This window comes from Aricia agestis, chromosome 16, assembly GCF_905147365.1.
Source record: "Aricia agestis chromosome 16, ilAriAges1.1, whole genome shotgun sequence".
Taxonomy (NCBI): domain Eukaryota; kingdom Metazoa; phylum Arthropoda; class Insecta; order Lepidoptera; family Lycaenidae; genus Aricia; species Aricia agestis.
Window position 1 is genome coordinate 2,780,021 of NC_056421.1, and position 19,428 is coordinate 2,799,448.

General features: G+C 33.6%; 1 protein-coding gene across 4 annotated transcripts in view; it reads left to right on the forward strand.

Moving 5' to 3' along the window:
* The first annotated feature begins 3,585 nt into the window (after window positions 1-3,585).
* Window positions 3,586-19,428, forward strand: part of LOC121734958 (disheveled-associated activator of morphogenesis 1) — a 78,840-nt gene continuing 62,997 nt past the window's right edge. For all 4 annotated transcript variants that reach the window (XM_042125607.1, XM_042125608.1, XM_042125610.1 and 1 more), the window contains exons 1-2: window positions 3,586-3,682; window positions 14,859-15,028. In XM_042125607.1, the coding sequence (XP_041981541.1) occupies window positions 14,981-15,028 (48 nt within the window). In that variant the 5' untranslated portion in view covers window positions 3,586-3,682; window positions 14,859-14,980. The remainder of the gene's footprint in view (window positions 3,683-14,858; window positions 15,029-19,428) is intronic.

A 19,428-nucleotide genomic window follows, 5' to 3' on the forward strand; every position in this document is an offset into this window, starting at 1 on the left:
CCGGTCAGATAATATTATGTTTGTCGCATGATCGATGTGTATTATTCCGATTTTAAGATCTATCCTAATTCTTATCCCAATACACATTCCCACCACCACGGCCGTAGCTAGGGGGGGGCATTGTGGGGCAATGCCCTACCTTAAAATCATAATGCCCTACCTTAAAAATACCAAAACCCAAGAAAATCAATCAATTATGATTTTTTTCTTACTTCCGCCCTACCTATAACCAATTCTGCCCTACCTCAAATCTGACTTTAGCTACAGCCCTGCCCACCACTGGTGACACAGGAGATACATTGGTGGGAATGGAATGTGGGTGGGCCAACGCCTGTACAAAAATCCAAATTCTTATGTCCAAGCATAGTATTCGGCCATATAGATAGGTATCGAAATTTATGGAAATGCAGATTTTCTGATGATGACATAAATGGAGATATATTCTCGAAATGATATCATTGGCCTTGAATGTGAACCTTATCATGCTTATCTTGATTGATACTCTCTCCGTCTGCTTGTATATCAAAATAAACATCACGCTACCGCGATGTACCAGCAGGTGTAGTTTCTGTTTTACTTGCAATAATGCTGCCCAACGGCCGTTCCCAATATTTGATCTATCTCTGGTTTCGCCCTACCAGAGATAGGAATAGCTCACAATTGAAATAAAATATATGTCTCTAATGTCTAATGTGAGCTATTCCTATCTCTAGTAGGGCAAAACCAGAGATAGATCAAATATTGGGAACGGCCGTTAATCGGTTTTTGGTAGCGTAACCCCTTTAGGAAGATAAATTTTTGACGGACTTCCAAAAAAAGGAATGTTTTGTTTTTTAATGAATTGTCTCCGTGCTGTTGTCTGATGACATTTTTAAAAACAAATTATGTATCGCTCGCGGAGTCTCTAATATAAGGCCTTTGAGAAGGCTGTATTAAGGTGTTATAAATTATAATATCCAACGTAACAATAAGCTTTTAATTAGGAAGCTCTTCTTTAGTTACGTTATTTAAATTGTTTTAAATAGATATATCAGACTAAGCATTAAATTATTATTATTACACAACATACTTAATACATTTATAAAATAATATTCGTATTTACATACAAATTTTCATATATTTTTTTTGAGGATTGTATTATAATTTATTTTTGATTCTATTCAAATATATGTTTGTTATGGTTAGATATTATAGTAATAAAGCATGATTTATTTTTATATTATATTTCCACGCCCTAGAGGCAGAAATTGTGAACTATAAAATATAATAATAATAAGAACATTGTAACCAATTTCTTGGAAATAAAGACTTACTTACTTACTTACTTAAAAGACGCAATTTTATAATGACACAGTCACTTATTTCTCACTTTATTGCAGTACGTTATGTGATTGTGCAGCAAAAACAACATTACTTGCATAATACAGCTTTTACTGGCTGCCTTAATGCTGGCAATTTAGAAAATAGTGTTTACCACTAGCAGCTTAATGAAAGACGCGGTCTACACGGTTAACGTAATAAATTAAGTAAGTATAAAAAACATATAAAAATACTAGCTGTCCCGGTAAACGCTTTTTTGCCATGTAAAGTATTTCGCCCGTATTATTTTATTGAAGTGACTAAATAAGTATGTCACCATAGCAACGTCCATCGCTATCCCGTCGCACAAACAATGGTCGCCGTCAGTCTTGAGTTGTAATAATTTACTATTATTTATTCAACAAATGCACTTATCAATATAAAAAGTACCCAGTAGCCATTTCTCAGACCCACTGAATAGTGAATATGCATATAAAATTTGGTTAAAATCAGTAAAGCCGTTTCGGAGGAGCACGCGGCCTAACATTGTGAGATATATTTATTATATATAGATATATTGTGAGATATAAGATATATATTTTTCCGAAGAACAATATTGTTACCCCATACTTTTTAAATAGTTAATTAGGTGCTTATGTTGTGGTCTATGGACTGTGGTAGGTTCCACAGTACCCGCTATTTTGACGTAGAGGGGAGAATCATGGAGTTTTCGTGGGAAAGACCGTACTGGGGAGTCGCACATATCCCGGTCGATCGCCAAAAAAGTTTTTGAGTTTGGCTATCTAAGGCGTGTCTTCAAAGTTCTAATCACGCTTAAAAAAGGTCATATACTACAAAGACAAAATACAACAAGACAAAAATATACAAAACAAACACAACATAATAATTAATATGTAATTATTACAAACAGATACAAAATAATGTTAACTACAGTCTACATAATATTATATTTATAGATTTTAATGTCAAACCTTCACTCTCTTGATATTTCAAGAGCAGTTAATGGCTCGTAAATACTATCACCATAAATTCATAGGGGAACTTGAAAACATTTTAACGTAATAGGTTTAAAGCATAGTTTAAAGTGATACAAAAATACATTTATTTTCTGTCTGTTGCATAACTTGTAACTTTAGGTGCTAAAAGTTAATTAATGAAATACTAATGTTGGATGCTTTGACCAGACTTTTGATGATGTAAGTAAGGTGTCAAAAAAAAATGGCGCGTGCTCTGCAGCAGCTTAAGTGCATCTCAAACTTTTTTATTCCCTTAAGAGGAGTCCACACCGCCCTTTTTTTCCATACAAACGTTGTCCCCTGTATCCTCCCTGGATAATGCTAGTAGAGTTATAATTTTTTTCCTAAATATCTGCGGCCACTAATACAATGTCCCTATGTTTTCTTTTTTTTTCATAATTTAATTATTAAATAAGATATGAACGTTCAAAAACCCAAAAAAATGGCCAGTTTTTCCGCTGTGTTCAAACATCCAGAAAACATATTTGGCTAGTTTATACGAAAAAAAAATAAAACATGGGAACACAGCTCAAGCCTTTCTTTAATCTTTAATGAAAAAAGTACTTAAATCGGTTAAGTTTTGGAGAAGGAATCAGGGGACAACGAATCGTTGATTTTCTTGATTTTCTGCAGTTGTCTCTATCGCGTTCTGCGGTATAGGCTTGAGGTAAGGGAGACAGCTACAGATATTACACGTACTTTTTTTTCATTTCTCTAGGCCCTGGTACGGAGTACTATTATATATTCTGTGGCCCTGGTGTATCCTCGTAACTATTTTATTAGAACGAGCAATTCGTTCATTGAGCAGGAACCGTACATTTTTGGACAATTAAAAGTTAAAACTATTCTGACATGGAGCAGTAACGGACTTTACCATTTATAATATTTTAATTTTATGTTAGTACTAGATGACGTCCATTTTGTAAAAAATCGTGTATCGCGTATGAACCGTACATCATTCCGGGATAAAAAGTTTCTTATGTCCTTTCCCGGGGCTTAAAGTATCTTCGTACCAAAAATCAGCAAAATCGGTTCAGCGGTTTGGGCGTGAAGAAGTAACAGACAGACACACTTATAATATTAGTATGGATGGGTTAGAATAATTTAGGTATTTATTGTCATCCCATTCATGAGATTTTTTTTGTTTCAGGTAAGCCCACATATCTAATTTCCCTGCAAGCCGGTGTGCGGTGCATCCGAGGCTGCAGGCATGAAAGTCAGCCAGCCCGAGCCAGTCACTAAACGAAACGCGGTGGCGCCACGCGCGTCGTGCGGAGAGTATCGATCGGTCTGTGCTGTGCTGTGATTGTGCTGTGCTATTGAGGTTTATTTTTTTTTTAATTGAGGTATATTTTTTTTTATTTTTAATGAGTGGGTGGCAAAAAAAATTGACTAAATCCGTAAATTTTATTTTAAATTTTTTGCGATGCGCAAAATGTTTTGAGTTAGGTAAAATGTGTGGTATTTAAAAAACTAGTTTAATAAAATTAGTTTTTATTGTCTCCGTGAGTCACAAGATTACGGATGCTAATAAATTCCGGAATACCTACATTGATTGTCGACAGTTTTAATCCGGTTTAGATTTTAAAAAAAGTAACACAGTATTATTTTTTTCGAAATAAAACTTGAACTTCAATTTTTTTAAGGAATATGTACAGGTAATATTAATCTACTTTTGGTTTTAAACTATTATGAAATATTTTTTTCCGACATAAAGCTGTATCTACAAAGATAAAGATAAGAGAGGATAGTGAGGGTGCAACAGCCTCACAAGTGCGTTGCAACGATGAAAGAATCAGTGCGCAGAACACTTTATTGTTATCATTTTCATTTAACTAGATAATGCCCGCAACTTTGTTCACGCAATGTTCATCTGTTTCATAAATAACGTATATTTGCTGAAGTGTAAATAATTATCACATAAAGATAAATATACGGGGTTTTTCTTTGAACTCGTTTAAATATAGTAGCAGTGCGTAAGATGTAAAAAATATTTCTTGGCCTAGTGTTATGATTTAATTATTATCAAAAATCAAATCATTCAAATCTGTACATTAAGAAATCATCTAGATAGCAATAGAGGAATTTGTAGAATCACTCATAATGCAAGATAAATCAATACATCATTTTGTCGAGCTAGCTGTCTGGTGACCGCCCAAAGGTTAACCAACTCGCTTTTCCGAGGAAAATACAGGTAACATTTTCCTACAAGGACAATGGCAACGTTAGCGCTGGTACTAGATAGATCTTAGCGCCGCGTTGTTACTAGAATTTTCTTTGTCAACTGAAGTTGTAGATCTTAAAAACTAATTAATAACTTATTAAACAAACAATAAATAAATGCTGTTAATGATATTATAGTCTACAAAATATATAAAAAATAAAAACAAAACAAAACTTTGAGAATCCCTATATATTTTTTTAAATAAATAAAAAAAAAAATTAAATCAGAAATTCACAGGTTTCTTTATATTTTATTAATTAGTTGGGAATTGTAAACTAGTAATTCTATTAGATAAAGCCTTTTTTTAGTTTGATAAGATTGTGTGTCAATAGGTCGGTTGATACTTTGATAGCCGTCACTAAAGTGATCTAAACAAATTAGCTTTCACGGCAATTATGAAACGTTCATATAAATCAAACACGCCAGATACTAATATGTATAAATGGTAGCCATTAATCAAGAAAGTTTTATGAAAATACAGTAAAAATTGTTATTGATTCACTTGTGAGATGTTTTATGTGGGACACTGTCACTTTTTACTAAATTTTTGTTGTATATCTGCAAAAAATAGTAAATTACCTATACAAATATCAATGAATATTTAACCATTAACAATATGACACAAAACAAAAAAAAAATATGCTGATTTACATGGCACTATGTTTTAATTTTTGTTTTTTTTCGTGATTTAAAAAATTACATCATCATAATATTATATGAATAATTGAAATATTATATACAGGCGAACGTAGCCTCCTTTTTCGAAAGTCAGTTATGAAAAACCTTTCGAATGAGATGTATCAAGGTGAATGTAATTAATATTTAATTGTATTTAGTTCAATAAGTTCGTGCTGTTGAATTATGCAATAGTGGACGTCATAAAGAACTCATAGCATAAACAACACCTAGCTTTATCTCTAGTTAGATATTTTCATCTTATTGCAAAGTGGTATAAAATATTTCATAAGGTTTTTTAGCCGTATTACATTAATACTTTTTTATGTTATTTGTAATACATAAAATTAGTTTTTTTAATAGTATTTCTGGCACGCAAACATTGGTACAATACTTTGTTAATGTTTCTAGTAGCTAGCTCAAGCATATTTTCTGGTGTTTATTTTTTCCCTTATTTTATATCCTTGTGACTGAATATTTTACAATAAGACTTGGCACTATGTTGTTCTTGACTTATTACATTATGTTTAGATAGATATCTACTATCTACATAAACTACAATCTTCAGACATCCATGATAACTACTTTATTAATATTACTAGCAACCCGCCCCGGCGTCGCATGGGAATAAAATATATAGCCAATGTAAAAAAGTGATTAAAATCGATAGCCTATGATCTTTCACGACGTGGTCTACTTCTTAGCAGTGCCAAATAACATAAAAATTGCTCCAGTAGTTCGCGAGATAAGCCCTTTCAAATAATTTTCCCGTTTTTTCCCACATTCTCCTATTACTTATTAGTCATAGCGTGATAAAATATAGCCTATAGCCTTCCTCGATAAATGGCCTATCTAACACTGAAATAATCATCAAAATCAGTTGCGTAGTTTTAAAGATTAAAGGGAACAAAGGGACATGAGGGAAAAAAGCGACTTTGTTTTATAATAAGTATAGATGAATTATAATTAATGCGACATTATGTCTATCTACCTCTTTACGACCAAACCGCTGAACTGATTTTGCTAGATATGAAGATATACTTTGAGTTCCGGGTAAGGACATATTATGGTACTTTTTATTCAGAAAAAATGTATGTTTCCCGAACGATAAACGAATTTTGACGCAACGGAGTTGCGGGCGTCATCTAGTATTCTGTATTACATAAACCGTCTCACGCGAGCGATCTGCGCCTGCGCAGCGTTTTGTCGTGTTTTGTAACATCTTCGTACTTACAACACCGCCGTTTTATATGTCGTTTGTGTGCGAATTGCTCATTGCTCTAGTAATTTAGTGCTCTAGTATTTGGCGACCATGCGTTAAGTATTTTCTTCGCAATGTTTTCTTTAACTTGCACTTCCCTCGCGAGAAAATCATAATAATTTTATCAGCTTAAAAAACATCTGTCAAAAAAAAAAAAACACAAAAGCGATAGTCTTGTCAAGTACGTGAAAAAATATAATATTTTATATAAGTTTGAGAAACACTGCTTTTAAACATTTCTTAATTAGGGTCTCTTCACACGACCTATAAAGTCAATCATCTATAACTCTAAATTATTATTATTTTAGTAATCATTACTCCTTAACTATGTGTTTAGGGCCGGTATAAATAGTCAGTACCTACTCAAGATGCGTCTCGGTCTCAAGACACGGTTCAGGCTCTGTGATTGGTTGGCTGTCAAAATTTGGAATCACAGAGCCGAACCGCGTCTTGAGACCGGGTCGCATCTTAAGTACTGACTATTTATATCGGCCTAAAAATAACATTTTACATAGCTTTTATCTCGGGCTTTGAGCGCGGCGACCGAATCAAGATATTTCGTAACGAAAAAACCTCACACTCCTCGCCTCGTGCGTGCGACTAGACGTATGCGAATAATAATTGCATTTTATGATAATAAAAAATGCTATGCAATAGCTTGACCGCGGCAGTCCCCGAGTGCCACACGTATTTTTTTAAATAGATATTTTTACAATTTGCAGTTGTTGCGGTCAAAGTTTTCGGACTTGTATTTTTTTTGTTAAGTACCTATTAGTTTTTCAAATTTTTTCCTGCTTAGTTATATATGGGCCGATTATGATGAAACTCTTAATTTGTAGTCAACGCATCACACACAAAATAATCGTGTAATAAATTATTGCATACCTGTCGATCTGTCCTTCGGTTACAATGGTGTGGACTGTGAATAAATTATTGTGATCAATCGAAAAAGGCATTTTTTTTTTAATTTTTGTGTCTTTAGCATTGTAACGCCAATACTCAAGATGCATCTCGGTCTCAAGACACGGTTCAGGCTCTGTGATTGGTTGGCTGTCAAAATTTGGACCACTCACAGAGCCGAACCGCGTCTTGAGACCGGGTCGCATCTTGAGTACTGACTATATAAACCGCCTTAGTAATTTGTGCTAATACTTAGATAGGTAATGTGATTGTAGATAATATTTAAAACGAGTAATAATTTAAAACTATAACCCGACTACGTAAAAATGCATCCGTGGCATCATTTTTCATTACTAAACTATTGACACCTAAATTGTTAAAATCGAACCAGTAGTTTACGAGGCTCGCTTCTCCTTAGTCGGTTAAAAATTGATAAAAGAAGAAGTAATTGACTAATAATATAATTGAGACACGAGCTTTTGCCCGCGGCTTCGCTCGCGTTAAGAAGTATTATTATATACAAACTTTCATCCCCTATTTGAACCCCTTGGGGTTGGAATTTATCAAAATCCTTTCTTAGCGGATGCCTACGTCATAACATCTACCTGCATGCCAAATTTCAGCCCGATCCGTCCAGTGGTTTGGGCTGTGCGTTGATAGATCACTATGTCAATCAGTCAGTCACCTTTGTGTTTTATATATATAGATGAGAGTGACAAATACTAGAAGTGGGAACAGTACGAACTACATTTTATGACATAAAAAGTATCCAATGTAAAGGACATTGGATACTTTTTATGTCGAAAAATGTACCCGGGACTCAAAATATTCTTCTTTTTCCACACAAAATTTCAGCAAAATCGGTTCAAGGGTTTTGGCGTGAAGAGGTAACAGACAGACACACTTTCGCATCTATAAAATTTGTATGGACTATTGAAGGTTTTACTTGCAGAGGTTTATTAATTCAGAAATAAAAGTAGGCTGCCTACAGTAGCTCTCACAAAATTGCGATATTTTTTATTGTCTCGCGTTAGGCAACGGATTTTGACATGAAATTGTTTAAAGTGCTAAAACCGCTAGAAATGTTACTGCGTATTACTAAATTGGCCAATTACTTGAGTTTATGATAAAATGTACAAGTGTTTTAGACAGCATTAAATGTACACATAGTACGGTACAACTAAACTTTTGCAATTAAAATAAATAATTTTAATTATTTTTGGTCTTAATTTAAGATTACTGTTCAATTTTTTTTGTACCTAATAAATAATATTATTGGTACTCAAATTGAGTATCAAAAATTGATTGACTTGCATAGTAAAGTTGAAATCTTCCGTTGAGCCCGAATTCCATGCATACAGTTGTTTTAGTTACTTTAGTGTTTAGTATGTCTGTCTGTCTGTTAGCTGTTCACGCTCAAACTGCTGAACCGATTTTGATAAAATTTGGTATGGAGATACTTTGATTCCCGGGAAAGGACAAAGTATACTTTTTATCCCGGAAAAATGTACGGTTGTAAAGGAGTATTGACACAACGGATCATCGTCATCTAGTATTTGGGTACTACTGATTTCAATTAGGCGTGAGACCTTAACTCTTAACCGATTCGTTGCCACCTTCATTTTCACGAATTCTTACCACAGGCCAAGCAGTTTGTTCGATGACGCGCCATAAGCGTCATCGGCCCTGCTAAACGATGACGCCCCACGTGCGGCATTGGCCACTGGTTGTGTTTTATGCACATTTAGACTAAGGCATTGTAATTACAGTATAATAAATTAGTTTTAACGTGTTTTTTAACAATCCTTGTATGCCGCGCCTGGCGCGTCATCGGCCTCACTGAATCTTTTTAAATGACGCGCTGAGCGCGGCAGTGGCCACGAATCGGTTAAGTAATCACTAATCCCGTTATGTTAATGTTAACTTTGTTTAAACTTGGACTAGTGGAAGTGTGGCGAATTAGGAAGTAGTTTAGACTAGGTACTTCAAGTGTACTTTCCAAATAAACCTATCAATAGGCTTTTACTTTCGTGTTTACATATCGACGAGAGCGTCGTGTCGTTATAGTCCTTATCGCGTCCGCATAAGGTAGCAAATCGCGTGCACACTTTTCGCATTTACCGTGAACGATTTCATGCCTTTTGGGCAATGTTCACAAATTAATAAGTATTGGTACTTTCTCCGAAACACTCGATTTGGCAAGTGGTAAGATCGGTAAGACTTATTACATGGAAGTGAAAACGCAAATAGGCTTTAACAAATCGAAACTCGTTAATAACTCGTTAATTATGTAACTCGTTAATTAATAAAAATGGCCGACTCGATAAATATTGAACACCTTTTACGGATTATTTAACAGTTCAATGTCTTTTGGTATTTATGTTGTTGTCCTTTTAAGATGAAAGATTTTGTTATACAAGCTGTTAACCCTTGCAAGGATAAAAAACATTGTTTACTAACTAAATTAAATAATCATTACTCATCAGTCATTTAGTCTCAAGGCCCTCTGTACCAATGGTCCATGATAGAAATCCATAATTGGGATTTTGAAAAAAAAAAAAGTATTGATTTTTTTTTTATGTATTTTAAAACTTTATTATTAATTATATTGATTTTTAATGCAAAAAACTTGAAAAATTTTTTTTTTAAATATTTATAAACAATTAAAAATTGATAAAATTCAAATAAAAATCACGTGACTGTAAACGCGCCATGATTGGTCGCCATACTTGTGACGTCATAATGTTAAAGCAATTTCATGATAGTACAGTGTTTATGGCTATTATCTTTGACTTGATAAAAATATCTCAAATTTATTAGTGAAAAACGATTTGAAAAGTTTATTTCGACTAACTATGTGTGATAAAGGATTTATAAAAGCAAAATCGGATAATATTCCTGATGTTGATATATTTATGATCACTAATTTTTTAAAAAATGACGTTCGGTTTAATTCTGCTGAAGTTCGAGGTGCTAAGGCATCAAGGTAAGTCTGTTAAAAAATACTATTCTAAATGAAAATAAGTATTTATTCTCTATTAAATATAATTAATAATTATTTTATTAATTGTAGAGCATCACGTGAGAGTTACGGTGATAAAGCTATAGGTTATGATTCGGAGCCCAGGTAAAAAAATTAATTACTGAACTATACTTATTCGATTTATACACTTAGATAAATAATAATTAATAACAATATTATTATGAATACTTACATCGAAATGATCTTCACAACAAAAAAAATTTGATTTTGTTTTTGAATAATCTCGGTGCACTGCTTGAAACCATTTCTTTCGACGTTTTTCGTCTTGTGGAACATTTAAAAACATTTTTTCAGGAGTTGTTTTTGTAGTATTTGTACATAATGGTACAAAACAAGAGCGATAACTTTTGAGTTTTGACATTTTTGATTATTTAACAATGCCAACAGAATTTACTAGATAAAAACTCAAAACACTGTACTAATTATTATATCTCTGTATGCTACAATGAGCAAAAACTAACATTGTGACGTCACACGCGCTCGGGTTTATTCGGGAGCTGTCGGCGGATCTTCGGTACTGAATTTAAAATTTAATTTTTATTTTGAAATAACTTTTTAATTATTGCAAAAAAAAAAAAAATAGTTTTGTTATAAAACTTATATATTATGATCTTTCCATTTATCACAAAAAAAAAAAAATTCAAAAACCCAATTGCCAACATCCTTCAGTAAGCACAATATTCGTTGATCTGGCAATCATAATCAATATTATACGCCTCTTCAGCTGCATAACACCTAAGCTGTAAAATAATTTGCAGACTTTTCCAGAAAATGCCAATAAAAAGCTAGAATTCAATATTTTAAGGAACATCACTATTTCGAAGAAAAACTAAAATTTTAAAATGTCTTCATATATTTTGGACAAGCCATATTATTCGGGCAGGAGGGTATCAGAGATCTAGAAAGCTGTACGTGGTGCGATAGTCAACAGTCTCGACCATGTCTCAACACCGGGAGCGGCGATGATATCTCCGCGCTTGGTAGCCGATGCACTGGTTTTGATATGCATACTTTTTAGGAGATTTAGAATTAAGATTAAGAAGACAAAAAATCGTTATAGTTCAGTTTATGATTGGCTCTAAGGAGGTTGTGTGAGCTGGTACCAAAGCGATTATGTACTTCAGAAACTTATAAGTTTTCAAGTTCATAAGTTTCTGAAAAAAATGCTTAGATTCTCGGTCACCCACTCTTTCCATCTCTTTATCTATTAATTGATTGGACTGTAACTTCAGAGTACCTATACACCTATACAGGGTGTAACAAAAACTAGTGATAATACTTTAGGGTGTGTACGTGTTCCTTGTAGAGAGTTCACTGTGAAAGTAGCAGCGCTGAAAGACCAAACATTTTTTTCACTTTTGTATGGGGAAACTCGTGACTCTCGGGCGTCCCACCCATACAAAAGTGAAAAAATTTTTTCGTCTTTCAGACCTGCTACTTTCACAGTGAACTCTCTACAAGGAACACGTACACACCCTAAAGTATTATCACTAATTTTTGTTACACCCTGTATAATTGTCGTATTGTACAAGTATACCGATACGATATTGTCCAAAGTTCAGACACTAGACTTTAAAATGCATATTCTATCTAATATATAATATAAAATTCTCGTGTCACAATGTTTTTGCGCGCTCCAAAACGGCTCAACCGATTTTAATGAAGTAGGTACATTCGTTAGGCCTGAGTTTTTATGTACTTTTTGGCAAAACAACGTTGCCGGGCCAGCTAGTAGATTAATATTTTGATTGCTCGAAAACACCGCTTCTAGAGATCTATGCCCCTCATCTTAATGATATAGTAACTATTAAATTAGCTACTTGTTCAATTACATGGAGGTGCAGAGAGAAAGCAATGATGTGCAGTTTCTCTGACCCCCGACCTCTGAAGACCGGTGACATATGAACACGAGGGAAATTAAATACGAGTTTATCACTGCTGAACTGTGTGGGCTGAGTGACCAGCGGAATTTGGACGGGTTATGATTAGCCTACATTTAAAAAGAGTTAGTAGATACTAGATTTTATCTAAGTGCTATGTTTAGGCAAAGCTGGAACCGAGAGGTTGAGTGTGAACGCTGTGTCTGAACTAAGGCTAAGTGGTGTTCAAAATTTCACCCATTTGAATATCTACTATGCAATCTACTTGTATTTAAACAATTAAGTACTTAACAGGAGTGTTTTCATACAAAAGACATAAACGAGCGCGAAAGCTATATATATTTTCGGGGATAAAACGTATCCTATGTCCTTTCTCGGGACTCAAGCTTCTGATTACCACTTACCATCATAGAAGGTACCCATAAAAATTGGTTTAGAAAGAAAAATAAAGAAGTAACAGACAGACGCACTTAACATTTTAGTTTAAATAGTGGTTTTACTGTTTTATCTCTAAAAAGTTAACGGACAGACGGACAAACATTTTATATTAGTAGAGAATGGTATACACTTGCACTAGGAAGCGTCACGCGCCGCTGCTAGCCTAGGACGTGCACGCACGACGCGCACGCACGTGACATGTACAGTTGCCGACAAAACTGTTGTTATTTTCGACCATCATCCTATAACAAAAAGGAACTGGTGCATCAGGTTTGACCGTACCACCGGATTTAGTATTGGCGGTAAATGTCGCGTTACTGAAAATATTTAGTTGCGTTTCTTGCGTTTATGGAAGTGGTGTTACTACATGCATTTTTATGCCCAGAGATTGCACAAATAATAGGGAATAATAATATGAAAAAGTCGGAGCAGAGGGCACTGTTGCACACGTCATATCAGAATATTGACAGAAAGTAAGAACGTTCTTAAACACGGAACAAAACTATTTGTTTATTGAATGCCTCTAGCTTCAAAAAATAATAATATTTCCTATTAGATCCCCGTATTAGGTACTAAAAATATTTACGGTCTGCTTATGTTTGTCTGGCATGTCAGGAAAGACGCATGACAAAGAAAATGAGCTAATATTAAATATTTATACGCTGCCTAAATGTTTGCTACCTATAAGTAGGTAAGGGGGTTAAAGAGTGGTGTATTAAAAGCAAAACGTAGATTCTCACCACAACGGTAACCTAGTTTTGTAACTTTGTTAGTTGTTTTTTTTTCTTATTTTATTTATGTAATCAAATAGAAGTCGTAGATTATACAAGTATTTCTTACATAGAAGGTGCGGAGAATTCTTATAAGTTTGATTAATAACATAATATAACACCTGTAGTTCCGTAAACGCCCTATTGCATATCTATATTGTTTGTGAATCGTTATGATTAACTTTAATATAGCTATACTTATTTATTATAAAAAAAACAATCTAATACATCTGAACATAACCTAATTTTATTTGGCAGAATCTTTACTTATTATAATAAACAGCATTTTTTTTCAAGCAGATATTTTGAAACGCACGCTATAAAATATATAAATTGCTTTGTCAATTGGTAAAGACAGGAATTAATATCAGAGCAAATCTTAAAAATTAAGTAAGTAGATATCTTTTTATAGTAAAGCATGTAAAAAAAAACACAAAATATTTATGACTCGACCAAAATAGAAATGTTCTCATAACATGCTGTTATCATTCCGGATATAAGAAAGTAATGAACACAACAATAATTAATGTCAACGCGTTGATTATCTGTCGTAACAACAGACACAAGAAAATTTAAATTAACAGATATCGATCTATATTGAACACTGTTGGGTAAGAAGTTGCATAACATGTTGTTAAGATGCTTTGTTGTGTGGTATTTCACTGTGGAATGCAGTTCTGGCACGAAAATACGGTAATTTGGCCCATAGAATGCTGGCCGATCAAAAATATGGGCCACTTAAAGCGGGCATTGTTCGGCTATACATGCCAGTTAAAAAAAATCATCTTTTTTTTATGGCTCCTTTGTGAATTGCCAAATTGACGAATGACGTTTCAATACGTCAAACTAATGACGTTTCTTCTTCTCCTTCCTGTTTTTGAATATTTCGAACGTCTTTGTTTGTGAATACATAATTATTATACAATTTACGATAAATTCAATTGAAATTTTAAAATTGCCTTGTACCAAAATTATGATGCAGTCTTAAGAAATTAAGTTACAAAACTGTCTTTATGGGATCGTAAAAACGTTGTATATTAAACGTAATTTTATTTTGGTTATATTTTTAATATCACCTTATCTTTAATGTAATTATGTAATGTCCACTTTTTAATACTTTTTATGTAGATCTTCTGTAGATTAAAGATATCATTTAGTTGTTAACGTATGTGACATTAAATTTTAAATTACTCATTATGGGCAAAATGAGGGTAGTTGCAAAATTTTATTTAAAAAACGTTATGAAGATTTTGAACTTCATGAATCATGATTGACCAAGGTATTAAAATAAATTAAAAAATAAACCTCAATAAGAACTAATAAGTAACCAGTGTTTTCCTTCTAGAAGGGATTTGAAGGGTATCAAAATGTTTATATAAAGAATTTTGTAAAAACTGGTAGAATCTTAACAGTGTGAGAATAGTGTAGTGAAATGTGATCAGAAGACTCCAAAATGTGCAGCAAAGACCAGATCAACCATATCCTGGGGAAGATCAATGTGGTGAGTAGAAAATTTGCTCTGTAAAACCTTATATAGACATAGATTTAAATCTATGTACCTATATCGCGACATTAGAGGGGCCTTTATTTCGGAGTTCGGGAGTTCTATCCGTAGTTTTAAGAAAAAAATACGATTTGGATACTAAATAAGTCGTGAAACATTCAAAATATGCCATGGGTTCTAAAAAGATGAAAAATATAAACAGATGAATATATAATCCTCTTTTTTTGAAGTCGATTAAAATATGCTTGCTTAATTATTATACATAATAAGTCATTAAATATTCAAGTAAAATACTTGAGTTTAATAGGCTCGACATCGCTAGATTTACTTAATAGTTTGTCAACGTCTCAAACAGTTTTCCACTCTGTTGGTTTCAATATCGTTCATCGTTCATCAGTGGGCGAATGATTGATCTGAAGGCGATGTGACCCGAAGGTATTGCCACCGGATCCTGCGGTGTGTGTATTCATTCATTCGTTCATCCGTTCAAGGCCTTAATGGTTGAACTCTAGGTACAGAACAGCCAACAGGAGCCTAAGATTGGCAGTCTTTTAAACGCATCTCATCTTGAAACAAAGGTTTGACGGACGTTGTTCGTAGAGTCCACATCCTGAGGATGCTCCGGTGATGCTCCGCGCGTCGAGGTTTTCAACCTGCATGGTGGTGAGGGGCCTTGCACGGATTTGCCAACATTATTGCTTGTGTGGTGGTGGTGTTTGCAAGTTCTTGCATGCGAGTGTACGCATAGGCAGTGTGGGAGAAGGAAGGTGCTGTACGCATAGGGCGTACACTCACTCATTTACTTGAAGGTTAAAGGTTTATTTCGCGGAATATTGCTAAAAATAATAACAAACTAAATTTTAACAAAGGTTTTCACAAAACCGAATGCTCAAATAACGCCCATAAAATCTAATGACTTTGGTGACACATAAGTTTAGGTGAAAACTGTAAGATACATGACCTCAAAGGCCGCTCCGGGATACTGCGATACAAGGGGCGTGTTTGGTGAAAATAATCATTGGTTCTAATGCCGATTCTCACCAAACGCTCCCAAACTTTTAAGTTAAGTACTATATAAACAAAATTTTAGAGCTAATAATAGATTTCTCTTATGATCTACAAAAAATGTAGTGGCATCTAAAATACATGATTTAAAATTTAAACAGAAAAATGCCCATATAATTACATAAAAACTCATAACAGTGTATGCTAAATTACCGATTTGACAAAATTATTCGTAACAATAATTACATGCATTAAAAAGTTATAATTAAGAATAATAAAATAATAATGAATAATGCAACCTTAACCTATTTAGTGCAGAGGGTTCATTGTCAATTTTAATTATTAATTTGATTGATGTAATATTTAAACGGGCCCATTGACCTTAAATTACAAATCTGTTATCAAATTTAATTATGTGTTGATGTGTTTGGTTCGTTTGCACGTCTCTTCTGATGTTTTAATGCATTTAGATGTTTAATAATAATTGATTGCCTGTCTATCATGATTCTGAGTACTGTCCGTCCGGAGTTATATGATCGTTAATGTAATTTGAGTAAAAATAGTCTATAGAAAATAAACAAATCCATACTATACTAATATTGCAAATGCAAAATTGTGTCTGTATGTCTGTTGTACCTCTTTACGTTCTAAACGCTGAACGATTTTGCCGAAATTTGGTATGGAGAATGGATATACATTGAGACCCAAGAAAGTAAATATATGATACTTTTTATGAAAAATGTACGGTTCCAGCGCGATATACGAACTTTGGCACAACGTAGATGCGGTCGCCATCTTGTTAAATATTTAAAATTAAAAAACTTTAATACTTTACACGCAAGTAGTTATTTTAGGTAGTCTTGGGTAAAATAACTATTTGAGTTTAGCTTCCTGGACGTTAATTTGTTGAAAACTGTATAAAAACTGTTTACTTGCTGAATATATTATCATTTATGATTCTAATATTATTGTGTAAGTGAACAGTTTTTTTTCCTACCCTTAATAATCTGAAAATTATCTTTTCATATTTGAGTTTTGACTCTTGAAACTACAAGTAGTTTACTTAAAAACAGCACAATATTAATAATTATTATTATGTAAGTATATACACATGTACGACCTTTAGAAAACTTTTGATCGATGGAAACATCGTTTTAAAATATTGTGTAATCGATGAATTTCGACAGGTTTATGTGCTTATGAATTATGACTAATAATGACAATAAAATAAAGGTTAATTTGAAATATTATTTTTTATTATACTTCAAACGTGTATTTAAAGGTGTGATGTTGTAATGTTCTTTTCATTAAAATTAGTGATCACTGATCACTGATCAATTGGTCTTATAACACATTATTATTAATAATTAAATATTATGTTTAATGACACCTTTATCATTCATGTACCAAATCGGCTGGAAATACGACCTTTTGGTGGGAGTGGCACTTATGAGTTTAAGAGGATACACCAGGGGCGAGAGAAATTGAAAATAGGTATTTGAAAATGTATTGCTGTCTCACCAATCTCAAGTCTCCCACCGCAGAGCGCGATAGAGACAATACGACAAAAGTTCTAATAAAAGAACAGAAAATCTTCGATTCGTTGTCCGCTGATTCCTTGTCCAAAACTTAACCGATTTAAGTACTTTTTTCAATAAGAATTAAAGCAAGGCTTGAGCTGTGTTCCTATGTTTTATTTTTTTTGTATATTCTAGCCAGTTTTGTTTTCTGGGTGTTTGAACACAGAGGAAAATCTGGCCATTTTTTTGGGTTTTTGGACGTTCTTATCTTTTTTAATAATAAAATTATGAAAAAAAAGAAAACATAGGGACATGCTAATAGTGGCCATATAAGTATATTCAGGAAAAAAATCATAACTCTACCGGCATTATCTAGGGAGAAAACAGGGGACAACGTTTGTATGGAAAAACGGCGGTGTGGACTCCTCTTAACACGCCATAATATCAGGGTGTGACAAAAAATGTTGGTACTAAAACTTAATAAACTGAATAAACCTACTAATCTAATATGTTATAAAATTCTCGTGTCACAATGTTAGGCCGCGTACTCCTTCGAAACGGCTTTACTGATTTTAACCAAATTTTATGTGGGTCTGAGAATCGGCTACTGGGTACTTTTTATATTGATAAGTGCATTTGTTAAATAAATAATAGTAAATTATTACAACTCGAGACTGACGACGACCATTGTTTGTGCGACGGGATAGCGATGGACGTTGCCATGGTGACATACTTATTTAGTCACTTCAATAAAATAATACGGGCAAAATACTTTGTGGCAAAGAAACGTTTGCCGGGACAGTTAGTAATATTATGGAATGCTAACCTTTTAAATTTTTGGCACCTATCGGACATGGACACTTTGGTACCTACTACCTACTGCTGTTATCCTTAAACTACAATAATTTAAAGGAGGTGAAGGAAGGAGGAGAGAAAGGAGTGGCTAGCCTGCGGATAGAAACCAAAACTGCGTTACGAGTTATTGGGAATATTAATTTCCCTAGTCGAACCTATTAAAAAAGTAAACCCTTATTTTAACATTTTTCGCTATTTCCTCTAGTTTTTGATTTCGCTTCCTATGCCCTTTATAAAAGTTCTCCCTCTTCATTAGTCTATACTCCAAATATCTGTGTACTAACTACTAGTATTGAAAAGTGCTTATTGTTGTTCGCTTTAACCCTCAAAAAACTTGTTTTAGCCTGTAATAAAGCTAAGTGTTTATTTCCCATGCCTGGTTTTGATAGTGCAATCACTATGTACTTAATTGAAAGGGCTGGACCCTTCCATTGTCGACAGTTAACGCCCAATTAATAGAACCTACACTTACCCTTTAGTGCCATTAAAAGCATTAAATACAGGCACGTGTCGTTTATACTTATGCCCTTAGTAGTAAGTACCTTTGCTTTTGAACCTACCAATAAAAAAATGAACGTTCGAATTTCGAAGTGACATTGCACTTGTTCGATATTCAAACTTAATAATATGCCATTTTTCCTGAGGAAGTTTCAAAAGGACTGGCACTCGAAAAAGAAAAAAAAAACACTTTTGAAGTCGTTCGAATTTCGTAGTGACGTTACACGTGTTCGATATTCAAACATCCGGAAGCGGCGGGCCGGATCTATCTTACATAAGTTGACCCCAATTATCGTAATTGACGTTTTGGGTGTTGGATGTGTGCTTCCTCATTCTTGGTGTAAAGGTGCAATATACTCAAATAAAAAAATACACGCAGGCGAACATAGAACCTACTCATTTATTGAAAGTCTGTAAAAATGCTAAATAGAAAAAGAAGAAAGTAATATTTATGTTTTCATGCTGTACTTATACTATACAGTGTTTAGGTCCATGTCTTTAAGGCATTTAAATTAAGGC